Source organism: Eulemur rufifrons, chromosome 7, assembly GCF_041146395.1.
Source record: "Eulemur rufifrons isolate Redbay chromosome 7, OSU_ERuf_1, whole genome shotgun sequence".
NCBI lineage: Eukaryota > Metazoa > Chordata > Mammalia > Primates > Lemuridae > Eulemur > Eulemur rufifrons.
Window position 1 is genome coordinate 253234344 of NC_090989.1, and position 19326 is coordinate 253253669.

At 38.0% G+C, this 19326-nt stretch overlaps 1 protein-coding gene and 1 non-coding gene across 8 annotated transcripts in view; one reads left to right on the forward strand and one right to left on the reverse strand.

Annotated features, from left to right (window-relative positions):
- The window catches only part of MELK (maternal embryonic leucine zipper kinase), a 62966-nt gene that overhangs the window by 15091 nt on the left and 28549 nt on the right, over positions 1 to 19326 (forward strand). For all 7 annotated transcript variants that reach the window (XM_069474438.1, XM_069474440.1, XM_069474441.1 and 4 more), the window contains 3 exons: positions 546 to 644; positions 13239 to 13307; positions 14730 to 14828. In XM_069474438.1, coding sequence (XP_069330539.1) covers positions 546 to 644; positions 13239 to 13307; positions 14730 to 14828 — 267 coding nt within the window. The remainder of the gene's footprint in view (positions 1 to 545; positions 645 to 13238; positions 13308 to 14729; positions 14829 to 19326) is intronic.
- On the reverse strand, positions 4046 to 4152 carry LOC138388740 (U6 spliceosomal RNA). The gene has a single exon (XR_011234231.1). It is a non-coding gene; the product is annotated as a U6 spliceosomal RNA (small nuclear RNA).

Here is a 19326-nt window from a genome sequence, read left to right on the forward strand (position 1 = left end):
GTGCTGGCAGACTAATTTCTAGCCTCTATATTTAAAAAGTCAATCATTGAACTTTATTAAAGTTTCTCTACATAGAGAGGATTTTACAGTGCAGCTTAGTCATATTTGCAGATTATCAATACATTTTAAGACTTGTTTGCATCCTCATGCCTGTTTACATAATCCTCATATGTAACCTAAACCGTCAGTAGCACTGTAAAATTGTCTTTCAGAATTAGAGACGTGGCCTCATCTGTCTATCATGCCCAGTCCAGCCCAGCCAACTGGAAATTATTTCCTATTAAGTATTAGGTCCAGCTAGAGGAAAGTACACTGAACTGGAATCAGGAGGCCTTCCGGGATGGTCTGCCACTGACTGGGTGACTTTGGATGAGCCTGCTTTTTCTGGGCTTCAGGCTTCCCAACTGTAGAATGAGCAGGTTGAAGTGGATGATCTCTGAGTTCTTTTCCAGCCTTGTGAAGATTCTGCAATTCTGTTAAGTGTCCCGCCAATTTGAAATATGTTCTGAATCTTTGAGTGATTTTTTTTTTTTTCTCCCTCTTAGGCTGATGTCTGGAGCATGGGCATACTCTTATATGTACTTATGTGTGGATTTCTACCATTTGATGATGATAATGTCATGGCTTTATACAAGAAGATTATGGTGAGTATTACAGGGCATAGAATTTCAATGTAAAAGTTTTCTATACTGTATACTGTATGCTTCCATTTCTAAAAGTATAAAAACAGGCAGAAGTTATCTGTGCTGTTAGAAGTCAAGATAGTAGTTATTCACTGGAGGCAGTTATGGAAGGATTGGGGAGGCTTCTATTTCCTGTTCGATGTGCTGGTTACACTTGTATATGGTAGTTTCTCCTTATCTGCGATTTCGTTTTCCACGGTTCCAGTTATCCAGGGTCAACCAAGGCCTGAAAGTGAGTATAAGATATCTTGATGGAGAGAGAAAGAGAACATATTCACATAACATTGATTATAGTATGTTGTTAAAGTTGTTCCATTTTATCATTAGTTATTGTTAATCTCTTACTGTGCCTAATTTATAAATTAAACTTTATCATAGGTATGTATGTATAGGAAAAAATATAGTATATATAGGGTTCTGTACTATTCACAGTTTCAGGAATCCACTGAGTGTTTTGGAATGTATCACCCACTGATAAACAGGGACTACTGTAGTCAGTTTATGAAAACTTATCAAGGTATACTCTTATGACATGTTCACTTCTATATGTATATTATACTTCTTCAATAAAAAGCTTAACAAAAACAAACAGAAAATGTTTTGTATTTTAGATTGTCCTGAAATGGAGGTAAGTAAACATGTAAGATGATTTTTCTGATAAGAGTTTTTGTTTTATATCCTGAAATTATACTTTAGTCAGTTTCCGTGTTAAAGTTAAATCACGTTTTTCTGTTGAGTTATGGTAAAATAAGAACCTCCCCTTTTCTTTTTTGGAAGGTAAAAATGTGGCTTTACGGTATAATAAAACCACACAGTTAAGATTACCTACCAAAAGTTTTCTTAAAATCATACAGAGCAGAGACAGAAAGTAGATTAGTTGTTGCATGGGGGTGGTGGTGGGGAGTAACTGCCTGTGGATGTGGGGATTTTTTGGCAGATGATGAAAACATTGTGGAATTAGGTAGTGGTAATGATTGTACAACTTTGTGAATATATTAAAACCCACCGTTTAAAAGGGTAAATTTTATGGTATATGAATTATATTCAGTTAAAAAATCAGAAAAAAAATTATACATAGCAAAGAAAATAGTAAAATTCTTTTAAAATGTTCATATTCAAATCAAGCTAAGAAAAGAAGATATGTAAAGAGGAAAAAAGAGCATCATATTGTGTTCCATAGCAAACCAAGGTCAGACTGGCAGAGCAACTTCTCTGAATAATGTTTGAATCCAATTCTGTTTATCAGATATTTCCTGAATGTCTCCTTTGTATAAGATACTGAGAGGCATGGACAAAGGTCAATGAAATTTGATTGTTGTCCAGTAGGGCTTGATTTCTTGTTAGAGACAGCTATAAGGCTGTCTGAAAAGGGCAAAGGGTGAGGAATACTATATTATAACAGAATTATAAATGAAGGTAATATTAAGAATTGGGGTGGGATCTGGGAGAACATCTTAGAGGAATGAGATTTAAGCAAGGTTTTAAAAGAAGGGTAGAAGTGCGTCCCAAAAGGGTGTGGGTGAGAGCATTCCTGGTAGCCAGACAGTAGAGATGGGAGAGATATGGGGAGCAATGTTCAGAAGTTTTATGTGGCTGGACCATTGGGTCTCTAACACCTTTAGGTAGGGAGATTACCTAAGTCAACTCTCATTTCTGGGAAGTAGCACAGAGTTGAAAGTGGTAGTCCTGGTTGGCTTGTTGCCCACTCTATAGATCACCAAGTCTAAGGGCACTGAGTTCCATCTGCAATTTTTGCTTATTTGACTTACCAGTTTTTTCTATATTCCACTCTGGAAAACCCTTTAAAATTGATGAATAGTTTTGGGAAGAGTTGGAATTGCATGTTCCAACTCCTTGAAGGCTGAGGAGCTCTAATTCTGCAGGTCAAAGGGAAGTGGTGTTAGCAGTAGCTACTTTGGGGAGCTGGTTATGCACATGCTTCTCCCTGGGAAGGGGAGACAGATGTGGCAGTGGGCTGGAGGCCTGCTGCGGGGGCAAAGACAGCCTGTATTTCCTCCTTTCCCTTTTTGAGCCTCCTCTAAACTGTGCAGGGTAGCAGTTGCTGCTTTGGCTTCTGCTTGCTGACTGGCAGCAGTTTGGACTACATAGAGCCATATCCCACCGTGTCAACAGCAGGATACAGAGGACAGTGGTGTTAGGATTGCTTTGTGGCTTCACTTCAGTCAACAGAAGTGGAAGCATGGTCTTTGGGCATGCTGCTCAGTAACATTTTTCCAGTTCTACTTTTTTTTTTTTTCTTTTTCTAAGGGCAGGGTCTTGCTCTGTCACATAGGCTGGAGTACAGTGGCATGATCATAGCTCACTGTAACCTTGAACTGGGCTCAGGGATCCACTTGCCTCAGCCTCCTGAGTAGCTGGGACTACAGGCACGTGCCACTGTGCCTGGATAATTTTTTAAAATTTTTTGTAGAGACATTCTTGCTGTGTTGCTCAGACTGGTCTCAAATTCCTGGCCTCAAGCAATCCTCCTGCCTTGGCCTCCCAAAGTGCTGGGATTACAGGTGTGAGACACTGTGCCCCACCTGTGGTTTCTTGACTTTAAATATCACTAAAAAAACTAGAGATTTGTTTTTATATTCTGGATTCTAGCTTTTAAAGATCTAATTGTGATGGCAACATAGCCATTGCTAGTTTTTCCCTAATGTCCTTTTTCTTTTCCAGGATCGTTCCAGGATACCATATTACATTTAGTCATCATGTCTCCTTACCCTCCTCTGGTCTGTGATAGTTTCTAGGGATCCAGTATTATTTTTTAACAGCTGGTTAGCTGGTTGTGCCAGTACTATTTATTCAGTAATTCATCATTTTCCCAAGTATTTGAAATGGTGGTTTTGTTATATACTAAATTTCTATATTTATACATTTCTCTTTCTGGGCTCTGTATTGTGTTTATCTTTTTGTTTATTCTTGTCTTATACCTAATTTTTTAATTACTGTACAATTATAGTACCATATATTTAATGCCGGGTAGTATTAGCTTCCTCTTATTATTCTGTTTTTCCATTAGAATTTGCCTGATTGTTTTTCCCTGGTGTATTTTTTAAATGGAATGTTTGGAAAGCTAATGGGTCCATAATTTAATGGAATAAGTCTACTCCCATTTTTAAAAAGGGATGGTTTGGTAGCATATCTGTTGTGTTGATAATGGCAAACAAATGAGCCAGGGAGGCCTGGTGTTGAGTGTTCTTTTGGGTTGTATGAGGTTCATACCCTCTCCAAGGATCTGTATTCTCATAGCATAGTAACATAGTGCTGTTCACTACTTAACCTTTTTATTTCTTAGTTCTTTATGGGTCTGTGGGTCTTTTTATTTTTTTTTTTATTTTTTTATTTATTTTTTTAAAAATATGGAACGCTTCACGAATTTGCATGTCATCCTTGCGCAGGAGCCATGCTAATCTTCTCTGTATCGTTCCAATTTTAGTATATGTGCTGCCGAAGCGAGCACGGTCTGTGGGTCTTTTTAGTGCTTTATTTTTCTTTAGAAAATGTTAAATTATGTACGTCTTTATTGTGGAATACTCTACAGCCATAAAAATTAATTAGGAAGCTCTTTAAATACTGATAGTGATATCTAAGATATACTGTTAAGTGAAAAAGCAAGGTGTAGAAAATTGTGTCTAATGTACTGTCATTTTTGTAAAACATAAAGGAATTAGAAGCGTATTTATATTATTTGCTCACATATAGAAGGATATACCAGAAGTGGGTAATTGTTGTTCTTTGGGGAAGAAAACTAGGGGAGAGAAGGGAGACTTTTCATTCTATGCCCTTTTGTATCTCTTAAAGTTTGAATCATGTAAAAGTTTTACTTCTTGCTTGCTTCATTGCTCTGGCAAGGACTTCCATTACTGTGTTGAATAGAAGTGGTAGAAGTGGGAATCCTTGTTTTGTTCTTGATCTTAGAGGAAAAGCTTTCAGTCTTTCACCATTGCATATGATGTTAACTGTGGGTTTTTCAGGTATGGCTTTTATTTTGTTGAGCTAGTTTCCTTCTATTTCTAGTTTGTTAAGTGTTTTCATCATGAAAGGGTGTTAAATTTTGTCAAATGCTCTTTCTGCATCAATTTAGATGATCATGTGGTTTTTTTTCTTCGTTTGTTAAGGTAGTGTATTACATTGATTGATTTTAGTATGTTGAACCATCCTTGCATTCCCAGGGATAAATCCCACTTGGTCATGGTGTATAATCCTTTTACTATGTTGTTGAATTTGGTTTGCTATTGTTGATTTTTTAAAAAGTAGAATAGTAAAGTTTTCAGTGAGTTTTGAACCGCAAAAACTTATGTGGAAAATGGAGGAGGTACCTTATGCAGGCCAGATCTGAGTCTCTGTAGGTGTACAGAAATAGAGCTGTATGTTTATTTGAGTTGTGCTGAAATCTCTTCTGTCTAGAGTATTGGCATCAGTCTCTTTATTGTTGAATTTTTATTCCCTTCCCCCACCCCCCCAAGGGGATAGAGCTTTCTGAAGTGTGTATGTTTCATATCTTTGTGGCCCTTGCACATGGTTGCTCAGAAGAAAATAAAACGTTTGCTGGCATGCATATTCTCATTCTATTGTTACAAAAGTAATACTTCTTAACATTCATGAACTTCTGTTATTTGCCAGGCATTCTCTGCTCTAAGTGAGGCAGCTGTTATCATTATCTTCCTCTTACAGATGAGGAAACTAAGGGACCTTAAGGAAAACTAAGGAAACTAAGACCTTAAATGACTTACTCAGGGTCTTATAGCTAGTAAGTAGCAGAGCTGGAATTTTGTTTTGTTTTGTTTTAAGGAGTCTCACTGTTGCCTAAGCTGGAGTGCAGTGGTGTGATCATAGCTCACTGCAGCCTCTATCTCCTGGGCTCAAGTGATCCTCCCACCCCAGACTCCCAAGCCTCTGGGATTACAGAGGTGAGCTACTACACCTGGCTCCAGAGCTGGAATTGGAACCCAGGTAGTGAAGTTCAGAGCCCATTTTCATAACCACCATGAAATACTGTTTCTCAGCTCTAGTTGCTAGTCTCATGAGAATCATGGATGCCTATAGGAAAAGCGATCCCTACTCCAAGCTTCTGTTTGTGCCCATTAACTTGGGACTGTTACCAGACATCCCATCTTTTCAGATTTACCAAGGTACAAGTTAGTTTTTCTAGTTCATAGTATGTATTATTTATTGTGCATCAGCTTTTCCACTATTTAGGTGTCACCCCAGAAGGGCACTTACTGGTTCTTGTTTCCTTTATCAGTAGGGTTAAAAATCAGTACTTCCAAGATCCATTCCAGCTCTGGAGTATCTGTAAGTTCTTTGACTTCTATATATTCACATTCAGTTTTTCTTGTTTTAACCTAGCATTCTCTTCTGTTATTTGAATCTTGATTCTGCACTGATGTCATAATAGCTGTCCCTCCAGCATTGTGCCACTTGCACACTTCTTAAAGATCTAAGTTGTTTATTAAAGAACTGAAGAGAACAAAACCACTCCTAAGTTTTCTGGGTATTGGTTTTTAGTCTGTATCAGATACACTTAACCAAGATTTTGCAGTCTTATCCACAAAGATGAAATAAATGACTGTTAATACCCTACTGAAATTGAACTACTTTATGTCTGTGGTGTTCCTTATTTATTGACTTAACCCTAAGCATTGCTTTATTTTTACATATCTGGACCATATACTTCTACACTGTTTATTTGTCTTCATTTGTTGTTAATACAAGTTAACATTCATATGGCAGCCATGGAATTAATGCTATTATTAATATATTATTTCATCAATAAAAGGTGAATGTACCAACATACAAACTTCAGTGTTTTCTACTTTTATTTATTTGAATACACTAGTGGATCCTGGATTAATCCTTTGAAGGAGGAAGCTTACCTTAAAATAAAACAAAAATGGTACATCCTAACAGTAGATGTTAGATCCAAGTTCTGAAATTTTTGGAAAATCAAATATCTTTGAAGTGGAATGAATATGATAGAAAATGTCTAATTCTTGTTCAGGAGAGATTTGGCCTTCCTAATTAATATTATTTACTAATGCTGTATATTCTTTGTTTCTTCTACTCTGAATTTCATTTTTTAGTTTTTCATGTATTTGCAAGTTGAAAATTGATTCAAATTAGGACTTTTATGCATTATTGTGGAATTTAATTTCACACATTATAGATTTTGGAATTTATTGTAATCTTGGCTCAGAACTATTGTTCCGAGTCGCAGTGTAATACAGTCTGCTGGTTGAATCTAATTAAGGTGTCGTATCACTTGCATGCAGTATGTATCTTTGCCTAGAATGTTCTAAAATTCCTCACTTGGGAATAACACTTCCCTCAGTTCTTGGTTTGATTGAAAAACCCAGCAATATTTGACACACTGTATGTAACTCTTGTTTAAGAGGCAGACTTAGTTTAGCTTTTGCATTTGTAGACTATCTTAACCAAAATGCTCAACTGTAATTTCCGGCATGATTACTAATAGATTGAGTATTAATCTTATTAATGTCACCTATATTCATTTGCCATCACTTCGTTCAAAGACAAGCATGACTGTGCTCCGGTCCTGGTTTACAAATATTAGGGAAATATAAATAATGTAGTAAATGAAAGTTGAGTAGCTTGAAAGTAAAATTGCTTCCTAACAATTATAATTTATAATTTTAAAGAAAATGAGCAAGTTGTCTCTTTATGAGATTATATTTTTGCAATTATAGAGTTGACTACAGTACTATGATTATGTGTTGCAGAGATCGCCTGCTTTTCTTAGAACCATGTAAAAAGTGAACAATTTGAAGCCACTAGAATTCCCAGAATTATCTTTCTTAGCTCACAGATATTTTCTTCCACCTACCCCTCCCTTGCATTTCTCCCACTGTTAGCCTTTTCTTGCTCTCATTTGCAAGGTAATTATCTCTTAAATAAACAAACAAGAATTCTTTAAAGAATGAGCAGAGACAATGGTTTAGGTGGCTCAGCCCTGGTTGACACAGAGCCTTTTGTGGAAATGCTCTTCCCTAGCAGAATTGTCCCTGTCAAGGTCTTTTCTGTTTTATCTTTGGGTAGATATTTTAATATTTAAATAAGTAGCCTTTTTCTCTCTGCTTATAAGCTTCCTTGGGCCTTCAAGCACAATACAATAGAAAAAGTGCTGTATCTCTCTTTTGGTCCTGTCTCTAGGCCTTTTTTGCTCTATAACAATGTTTCTCAGCCTCAGCATTATTGATATTTTGAACCAGATAATTCCTTGTTGTGGGGGCTGTCCTGTGCATTGTAGGATGTTTAGCAGTATCCATATTTTTACCCACCTGATGCCAGTAGTGGGCCCCAAGTTGTGACAATCAAAAATGTCTCCAGACACAGCCAGATGTCCCCTGCGGGACAAATCATCCCCACTCTAGAACCAATGCCCTGTAATGTTATACAAGTGGTTAATCTTCCTGGCTGAGACTTGATTTCTTCATTTGTGTAATGCGGTTAATAATCCCTGCCTACTGCACAGGGTGAAATATACGTATAAGTGTTCTGTGCATTTGAAAGCACTGTGTACTAATAAGAGGTTAGGTTGAGCCTGGCAGCAAACTCTGCTCTGGACTCTATTTCTGCTGGTATTTCAGTACAGAGAATGAAGTTGAGAATGTCAGGACATGGAAATGCATCACAGGCTTTATGACTTGCTGTGGATGACACTCTACAGAGATGTTCTATGCAAACAGCCAAAGTGGGTGGGTGCGTTTCAGGAGGTGATGTGAACAGGGCTTGACTAGATGATATATTCTTTACCAGACAATCCTCAGAGATTCTGAGGTTGTGCGGTGGGGTAAAGTTCCTTTGGGAGGGTATGTGACATTCCTCATAATGGCTTTAGCCTTTCTTGCTATACTGAGTATTTAGCACTTTGGAACACATGGCTTTTGGCCAGCATGCCCATCTCTGGTCCACTACTTTTTTCCTTCTCCTATTTATTTCATAATCAATGAACATTTATCGTCTCTTGTGCAAGGCGTTGTGCCGAATGCTTTCACATACATTCTCTTTTATGCCTTTTATAATCCTATAAGTGGCATTAATTGTTTTACAGATAGTAGCAACAGTAGTAGTAGTACTAGTAGAAGAAACTAACATTTATCCAGTTCTTACTGTGTCTCTGGCACTGTGCTAAATGCTTTATGTATATTAAATCATTGAATCCTAGTAACAATTCTATGCAGTGGGTACTATTATTATACTTCTTTTTATAGATGAAGAAACTGAGCCTCAGTAAGGTTAAATAGCTCATCTAAAGTCACACTGCTAGTAAGTGGTAGATCCTGGATTTGAACCTGGGTGATTTGTTTTCAGAGCCTACTCTCTTAGGAAACAGAGTCAGATTAAATGCCTTGTACAAGTTCACGGAGCCAGTAAGAGGCAGAACTGGGATTCAGACATAATGTGATTCCAATCCATTGCTGTTTCCAATGTGCCAAACACCACACTTCTCATTCACTTGTTTGCCTTTTTCTGGGTAGAATTGCTTTCATGCTGCTAGTTTATAGCGAAGCACAGGGGATCTATTAAAAGATACTTCATGAATTCAAAATGAGATGATAAAAAGGGGTGATAAAAAGAGGCAAAGAAGAACTTGGAATTAATCCCAAGGATCTCTCTTTATTCAGTACTTTGGTCTGATTATTTGGTTTTACATCTGTTTTCTGTGGAGTATTCCTACTTTTTGTTAAGACTACTTTGTTTTGGATGGTAGTTTCTGAATTTAAAGGCATAATATCTGTTATATTATGATAGATCTGGTTATGAGCTTGCTATCTGTATGTTGGAGCAGAGCAGAAAGGGCTGGACCCTGGAACCATGCTTGTCCTTGAGGTGGACAGAGGCTGGTTGGAGGGAGGTAATGTAAGGAAGCTAAACCCTTATAGATGGTGTATGAGTTTACTAGGGTTGTTGTAACAAAGTACTACAGAGTGGTGCTGTAAAACAACAGAAACTTATTCTCACACAGTTAGGGGAATGCTATTCAACCCAGTAAAGATGGTATCCAGACAGTAAGCAGCAAATGGCCCTGTAAACAATCAGCATGAGGGAAGACCACCTAGAGTGCGTGAAGGTCCTGACCAGTGAGTGAAGCATTACAGAGGACACTCTAGCAGCAGGTTGTGATCAGAGACTCAGGCAGGTCATGACTGAGGAGGATCCTTGTCCCAGGCTGATCTCTACATTCTCCATGGGACCCTGGCAAAAGCAAGCTAAAATGTTTCAGAGGCCAGGAAAGTGGACAGTTTTGCCAAGAAAAAGAACAAGTCAAGTTATAAGTTGCAATCATGAGAAGCCTTGGTCTCGGGGATAAAGAAAAGCTCAGATAAGGGAGTGGGGCCAACTAGGTCAGGGCCAGTCATGCAGCAACTGTGACTTCCTGCTGAGTCCCAGAGAGCTGGCCAAAGCACCTAAAAATCCTTCCTTCCCAGGGATAGGCGTGGAGCCCAAGCAGTATCGAGCCTTCAGGTTGGGGTTCAGTTGGCTGTAGATGAGGGACAGTAGGGAGAAATGAATTAGAGTCTTCATCACTATGATTCAAAAACAAGCCTTGTCAATTTCTGACTCTGACAAGTATTAAGGTCTCCTGGCAAGGTATAAACAAGAATAGACTCTCTGGGTAACAGTGAGTGCTTTAGATAAAGGGAATGGAAAATTTAATAACTGTAAATGTCATTTATAAAATGAAAGCTTTTGTCCTTCCTAGAAAACACTTGTAGGTCAGTCTGTCTACTCTCATCAGAGAGGTTGAGTTTTGACATGTATACCTTTCTAAGTTCATTGGTTGACAATGCTTCTTTGGGACTTTGAAAACTTATTTAACACAATCAAAATTCAGCCTGCTGGATCGTCTTAGGACTCTGAGTAACCCATACCTCTCCATTTCTCCCCTTACCTTTAATCTGGACTGATTTCTCTAAGAATTATATCCTAGACAGTTCATAAGAACAGAGAACCCCAGTGCTGGTGCTAGTTGATGGCTTCTCTACCTACTTGCCTCCACCCTTCTAGCCTCATTCAATTACAGTTGGCTGGGGGGTTTTTTTGGTACTTGTCCTTGTCTCCCTTGTCTTTATTCAGTGTTTTTTGTCTTTGATTAGTTTTGAAGCCCCTCTAGAGTTTGCCATATACTAGTTCCTTAGTTTCCATTTGTATCATAAACAATTCTGTAATGAATGTTATCATTCATAAATTTTTGTATGCCAAATTGTTTGCTTAGGATGAATTGCTAGAAGTGAGGTTGCTGGATCAAAGATAGGAAATTTTGAATGTTTTTTGTACATATTTCCAAATTACTTTTCAGAAAAGTTTATATTCTCTAGTTGTGTGTGTGTGTGTGTGTGTGTGTGCGCGCGCGTGTATAAAAGCAGTCTTGTCCCTGAATTCTTACTAATGTCGGATGATTTTTTTTTAATTTGTCAGTTTGATAGATGACGGGTGGTATCATATTTTTGTTTAATTTTTATTGCTAAATTAGTTGAACATATTTTCATGTTTACTGGTTATTTAAAAGTTGTTTTTTGGGAATTGTGAATATCCCTTGTCCATTTTGTTTTGGAATGTGTGCTTTTTATCCCATTACTTCATTTATTCAATAAATGTTAATTGAGTATCTTTTATATGCTAGGGCCAGACACTGTTCTAGGTGAACAAAATAGACAAAAATCCTTGTGGTTAAGGAGCTTATATTCCAATGTAGTGAGACAGAAAGTAAATAAATAAAATATAATATGAAAAGTGGTGATAAGGACAGGAAAGACAATTAGGCGAGGGAAGGAGGCAGAGTATGATCGTGGAGGTGCTGTGTTATTAAGGTGGCCAGGGGAGGCCTCACTGATATCATAGGTGTTTTAAGCGGACACCTGCAGAAGATAAAGCATAAATTCTGCTGATATCTGGGAAAAACACTATAGGCAGAGGGACAATGAGTGCACAGGCCCTAAGGCATGACTGTGTTTCGCAAGGGATTGTAGTTTGGCCAGTAAGGGGGAGAGTTAGGAGGTGAGTATGAGAGGCAAAAAGGAGTGGGGTGGGGATTTAGACCATGCAGAGCCTTGGAGCCAGGGTGAGGAATTTGGATTTCATTCAGAGCAAGATGGAACCAAGCCATTGAAAAATTTTGAGTAAAGTGACATGACTTGACTCAGTGTTTTAAAAGAACATTGATGGTAATGAGCAGAGACTAGACTTTGGGGGACAGTGGTAGAATCTGGAAGAACAGTTAATAGGAGTCTATTACAACATGCCAGATGAGAGACGCTTAGTGGCTTGGATGAAGTTGTGGTGGTGGAGGTAGTGACAAGTGACTCTAGATATATTTTGAACGTAGAGCCAAAAGATGTTGATGAATTGGATATGGGGTATGAGAGAAAGAGGAGTTCAAGATGACTTCAAGGTTTTTGGCCTGAGCAACTGCTAGAATGCAGTTACCATTTACTGAGACGGGGAGAAATCTGGTAAGAAAGGTTTGATGGTGGTGGTAGCAACATCTTCATGATTTATGAAAGATTTATATGTGATTAAGTATATTAATCTTTTGCCATTTAGGTGGAAAAGTTTTTTTCCCCAATTTGTTGTTTGTTAACTTTGTTAGTGGTATTTTAGTGTACAGAAATGTCATTTTTATTTTGTCATATATTTATTGGTCTTTACAGTTTTTGGCTTTGCCATCATATCTAGAGAGATTCTAAAAATAATCACCCATGTTTTCTTTAAGTACTCTTATGGCTTTGTATTTGCATTTAATCTGGGTGGAATTACCTTTGGTATATACTTTGAATTATATAGAGTTCAATCATTTTTCTCAGCTAAGCAAGCTGATATCTGAGCATCTTTAAACAATGTGATCGTGCTGTGAGAAATTACTGTATCATTTCCTCTGAATTGAAAAAGAGGGGGGTGTGGCACATTGTGTAAAGAGGTAGTATTAGTGTTTAGCAAGTCCTTGGTCTTATCTTTGGTTGATGACTTAGTGATCATAATTTCTGAGTATATGAGGTTGTAAACATTTGTCTCCTGAGTCTCTTCCATTCTGACAAATGTACTTGACTTAGAAAGTGGCTTTCATTGTTTCCCTCAGTGATTGTTAATTCTGCCATGTGGATGTGACCTGTTTTTAACCACAGCCTGTGCCTGCCACCAAGTATGCTTTTCTGCGACTTCATTTTGTCAGTTGGTAATTACTCTGAGGTTATAAACTAAAATTGGTTTCGGCAATACAAAAATTGACTACAATGTATACTTGTTGTTCATTTAGTCATACTATAGATTCCGAAGCTATAGTATACATGAATGTGTTCCACTGTTACATTCTCTGCTCTAGCCGCTCTCTGATATGTGGATAATTTAGAGGTGACAGTAGTATTTAATTTACTAGATACTGTTCTTTAAGGCAAGAAACAGATTTATTATTAATAATGTTTTCCAAGTCTTATAATTGGGTGAAGTCTTTAAGCTTGGAGGTAAACCTTAAAAATTTGTGTAAAGGCTGAATGAACTTAAATCTCTTAAATGTTTTGTTTTTTGTAGAGAGGAAAATATGATGTTCCTAAATGGCTTTCTCCCAGCAGCATTCTGCTCCTTCAACAAATGCTACAGGTAAACTTTGTTATTTATTTTAAAATAAAAAAAGTCTATTGTAATATTTTGATCCAGCTTTTAAGATATGTCTTACTACTACATTTACCATGATCTATTAGCTTGGAAAAATTCCATTCATCATATATCTACTTTGCACATGTCTTCTAGATCCTTAATTATGTTTTATTCCCCCCCCCCCCCTTTTTTTAGACATCTGCCATATGTCTTTGCTGGTATGGTTTTCCTTTTTCTTGAGCATTGTCTGTTTTCTTTAATAGCTCTTACTCCGCTCTTTTATTTTCTTGTTTCCACTCTTGCACATTAGGTATGTAGCAGATACTGAGTAAATGCTTGAAGGAGTTGATGTGCAATTGAATGGGCCCTATGATCTAGTGCAGTGGTTCTCAATCTCTAACAGGTATCAGAATTTCCAGATGGGCTTGTTAAAACACAGATTGCTGAGCCCCATTCCCAGGGTATCTGATTCCATAGATCTGAGGTAGGACTAAAAATCTGCATTTCTAGCAAGTTCCCAGATGCTGCTGATGCTGCTCATCTTGGGACCACACTTTGAGAACCACTGATTTAGTGGAATGAGCCTCTGAGGGTGAAACCTAGGAGTGCTGAAGTGTAGGTATCCATCCTACCACCCATCAGTAGGCATATCACCTAAACTATTTCTCATCTATAAAATGGGAGCCTCACTGCTGTGTAGTATAAGGATAAAATGAAATTGATAGGAAATGCTTTGAAAATATGAGTACCTTATTAGTGCAATATTTTTTTCATTAGGTATTCAGAATATCTTCCGGGTTTTCCACCTATTAAGTCATCTCCACCTATTATTCAAAATTTACCTCAGGCTCACCCACCTCGATTAAGTAGGGCTGGGCTACCAAATCTCCATAATGAGATTGAAAATGCCTCACTCTTTCTTCTAGACTCCGAAAAATTTAATCTTTGTTGATTAATTTTTCTCTCCACATTTGAAAATCACAAATGGAAAGGGAAGGGGTGCTTTTCAGCTTGTTCTATGTGATTGTAAGCTCATTGGAGGTAGAGATTGCATATTCAGTATGAATGCCCTGCATTGTGGCTGCTTGAATATTAAATTGGTGAATACTTCCCATGAATAGGTTTTCCAGCAAGACTATTACATCATACAATAGATTGACTGAACTTCATGAATAATGTCCATACCAATGTAGTTCATGTTTGTTAAGCATTTGTCTTCTAAGCCTATGGTGGTTGCTATAGTTTTCTTGCCTCTATTGCCTTTTTTAAAGAATTTATTCCAAGGCCATTTTAAGGTCTTTGACAACATTTTTGTGATGATAAACTTTACATCTGTTCTGATGCATTTTGAGTTCTTAGGAGGAAAAGCGTTCTATGGTCTCTATTTGAAATGTTAATCTCTAGCTACTTCTTAATGGCCACTAGGTGGACCCAAAGAAACGAATTTCTGTGAAAAATCTATTGAACCATCCCTGGATCATGCAGGATTACAACTGTCCTGTTGAGTGGCAAAGCAAGAATCCTGTAAGTAAAATGAAATCCAGTAGAATTTTTTTTTTCACTTTGTGTGATATTTGTGTGAATTCATAGCCCACAATGATATGGTCTACATGTAAAAGACAATATATTTTATAGACTTACTGATCAGATTGGTGTTTGGAGACTTATAACTTAATAGTCAGTGGTTTCTTAACCTGGTCTGCACAGGAGAATCTCCTGGGACCTTGAAAAGAAATGCCTGCTCCCTATCCCAGAACACCTAATGGGTACTTTTAAAAGTGTAGTCAGTCACAGCGCTCTGGGAATCTCAGGCAAGTTACTTACCTTTGCAAAATCTGTTCATCTGTAAGAAGTATGTTAAACCAGTTCTACTTCCCAGAGTAGTCATGAGGTTACAGTGGTTCTCAAACTTTTTAGTTTGTTGGGGACCTGTTTACATTCTTAATATTTATTTACTAAGTCATTTTAAAGTAGCAGTAATAAGCCTATTGCATATTATTCCAAACATTTTTATGAAGAATAACCATTTAAAAAATAAATGTAGCAAAAATAGTGGCATTGTTTTACATCTTTGCGAATTTCTTTAAAGTCTGGCTTAATAGAAGACACTTGGATACATATCTGCTTTTGCATTCAGCCTGTTTTATATGTTGTTTCTATTGAAGCATATGAACAAAGTGCAGCCTTACATGGATATATAATTAGAAAAGGGAGAAGTATTTGAATAGCCATTCCAGATAATTTGGGCTATTCTCTGATATTCCACTAAAACTTCTGCAGTGGAGTGGGACATGTATATGGACCAACAGAACAGCTGGGAAGTAGATTTCAGATATGCTACAGTGTAGACTTGGTTCAGCTGTGGAGTATTTGCTTCCTGGAATAATCACACCAATAAATGTAAATGCTCTTCCCAATGGCCAGCTGGTCTTGAAAAAGTAGACTATACTTGCTTCAAGCCCCTTCTCACCCTTCTGCCCACTGTTACGGCCGTGCAACCTGAGCTGAAATCTCTCCTGATTTTCCTGTCACTGTCAACTCCTAAAATTTCTCTTATCCACATTCTCCCCATCCCTCTGGGTCATCTTTAATATCTACTGAGCAAATACAATGTAATTCTAACAACTATCAATGCTGAAAGGCTGAGAACAGCAAAGTGTCTGAGCAGTGCAACAGCAGGGCCAGGGAAGATGTGATGTGCCCCTTGTGAGGTGGAGAGAGTGGATGGTGCAAATGCCTGTGTTCAACCATTGGGGGTCATCATTTCTCCATGTGTGGAGAGCTTTGCATGTCCCCTCAGCCATGATCCTAATAGAATAGGATACACTACCATTTGCAACAGAACAGATGCCAAAATGAAGAAGTCTCTGATTTCTACAATCCAAAAAGATTTTTTTATTTGGGCCACAGTATAAAGAAAAAAATATATAAAATTTTGAGTGTTCCAAAAGGGTATACAGTATTCCTTACATTCTTGTTTTTTTTTTTTTTTTTCCTGTTGCCTGGGCTAGAGTGCAGTGGAGTCATTATAGCTCATTGCAACCTCAGCCTTCTGAACTTAAGCCATCTTGCCTCAGCCTCCACAGTAGCTGGGACTACAGGCACATGCCATGACACCCAGCTAATTTTTCTGTTTTTTTAGTAGAGATGGGGTCTCACTCTTGCTCAGGCTGGTCTCGAACTTCTGACCTCAAGCCATCCTCCTGCCTCTGCCTTCCAGAGTGCTAGGATTACAGGCATGAGCCACCGTGCCCAGCCAGTTTTCCTTACATCTTAATATAATAATTGCTAATATTTATTGAGTACTTAGACAAGAATAGTGTACCATTATAGTAGGTGCTTTCTGTATATTATACTATGGTATAATATAAATAAAACTCTTAGGATAGTGCCTTTAAGAGTCAGGCACTATTCTATGGGCTTTATGTTTTTTTAACTCCTTTAACCCATTTAATCTCCACACTAACCCTCCACGGTAGCTATTGTTATTGCCCCCATTTTGCAGGTGAAGCAACTGAGACACAGAATCATTAAGTAACTTGCCTAAGGTCAAACAACTAGTAAGTGTAAAACCAGGATTTGAACCCAGACAGAAGAGTTTTGGAATGGAATGGATCTGATAGGTCAGCTGGTTCAAGCTTAGGGCCTGTATCCTGCGTATCTGTAGCCTTTGTGCAAAGCGTTCCTTGTCTGGTCTCTTGAAATAGCTACTGGAGTGGAGTTATAGACAGGTGGCATTGTGTGGGGTAGAAAAACCCTGGGCTAGGAATGGAAAATGACAGTCTTGGACAGATCACCGTAACTTTTCTGAGTCTTTGTTTTATCACTTCTAATATGGGTATTCTAATGCCAATCTCTTATGCATGTTTGGGTCATGTTTTGCCATTTTTAGAGTACCTTTACATGTTGTATCAGTCATCTGTATGCCTGCCTTGCAGAGCTGTTATAGGATCAAATGAGTTATATGCAGAAGAGGTATAAGAGATTATTGTTGCTTTTTGAAGTATTTGCTTTTCTTCCTCAGTATTAGGTTTCATCAAGAGTGAACTATAAAAAATAATTCAGATTTACCTTAATATTTAAAGTATAGATGCTGTTCTATAACTCTACGTATGATCTCCTCCTACCATTTTCGCACATAGCTCTAGAACCCAAGTATTGTATCCAATAGAAGTTATATTCAGTTCTATTTTCTGCCCTAGTGAACAGGAAATGTAGTAGGCACGGATAATCAAAAATAATTGGCTAGATTTTGGTTTGCATTTTTGTATTTAATTTAACTTGAGTATTTGTGGCTGAGAATTCAGAGCATTTAAAGTATTGAGTCTCTTTGGAAAACCAAGCTTGAGATTAACCATGTTTCTTAGACATTTCGTTCTCTCCAGTTCAGGAGCCCAGCAGAGATGCTAGTACCTCCTTCCTACCTTTCCTCCCTTTCCCGTACTTATTAATATCTTGTGGTAAAGGTACAGAGCAGGAGGCCGTGGAAGAGAGGGTTTTTTTTAGGGGAGTAACTTAAGATCATGGAGGGAACCCCCAAAATCTTTCCCTTCTTGCTTGAGCAATGATGACGTCAATAAGAAGATACCTAACTTGGTGTTAAAGTGTTTGGGCTTCTGAGGTTGAGACCATCCTGAAGGGGGAATCTATAGTTCTAGGAGCTGCAAAGGTCCAAGCAACACAGTGAAAATTTATTCTTAGAACTTTGGACCTTCACAGTAGTATTAGTATTAGCCTTTGTGGTCTCCATTTTCTTTGTGATCCAGGAGATTGTGCTTGTGCCTGCCAGTAATGCAAGGCTGTCTCAGTCTGTTCAAGCTGCTATAACAAAATACAATAAACTGGGTGGCTTATAAAGAACAAAAATTTATTTCTCACAGTTCTGGAGGCTGGGATGTCCAAGATCAAGGAGCCAACAGCTTCATTGTCTGGTGAGGGTCAACTTTCTGGTTCATAGAATGGCTCCTTCTTGCTGTGTCCTCACATGGTGGAAGGGGAAAGGCAGCTCTCTGGGGCCTCTTTTATTAGGGCACTAATCCCGTTCATGAGGGCAGAGCCTACTCATGATCTGATGACTTCCTAAAGGACCCACTTTCTAATGGTGATTAGGTTTCAACATATGGATTTTGAGGGGACAAAATTGTCCTTACTGTTTGTTTTCACGATGGCAGCATGACTCTCTCTTGAGCCCACCGTTACAAGCATGATGTTCAGAACCAGGGAAGGTCGTGATATTGCTCTGCTTTGGGCTGGGCAAACCTCTTTTGTAATGTTTGGTTCTGAATACCTCACCTTGAGGGCTAGTGACAACCTGGAGTGTGTGATCTAAAGAAAGGGCCAGAATGGTAAGGGGAGTTAATCATTAAAACTGGTTGAAGGAACTGGAAAAGAGAAGACTTTGCCTGTAATAGGAATTTTCAAACTTCTGAAAGGCTCTTATAGTCTATAATTCTAGGCAATTTAATTCTTATATTCATAATTCTAGGAAATAGAATTATGACTTAGTGAAAATAATTAACTGTTTTTTAGGACATACTCTGTTTACGTGTTGTACTGAGAATTCCCCATATGTTACATATATTGCAAGGCATGTACCATGTCTTTTACAGATGATGCAATTGAAACTCAGAGAGGTGTAGTAACATGCTCAAGGTCACATGGTTATTAAGTGATGTTGAAATTAAAATCAAAGTTTGTCTAATTCCAAAGCCTTTTAGCTGTAAGGTTGTACTGACTCGCAGTGGAGAGAGATCACAGGGAGACAGACCTCAGACAACAGGAGGGGGAAGCTAACCATCCCAACTGTTCTGAGTCCCCTGGAGGGGAGGACTTTAAGCAGAAAGTAAAACATCACTTATTGGGGCTGTTGTGAAGAGAATTTTTACATTGGAAAGATGAACTTTAAAATTATATTCTTTATGATTCTCTTCCCATATGATCTTTTAAGTTCTTTTCCAGGTCCAGGCCAGGCCATTCCCACCTTTTTGATCTTGGTGATCCCTATTCAGTTCTGAGAACCCAT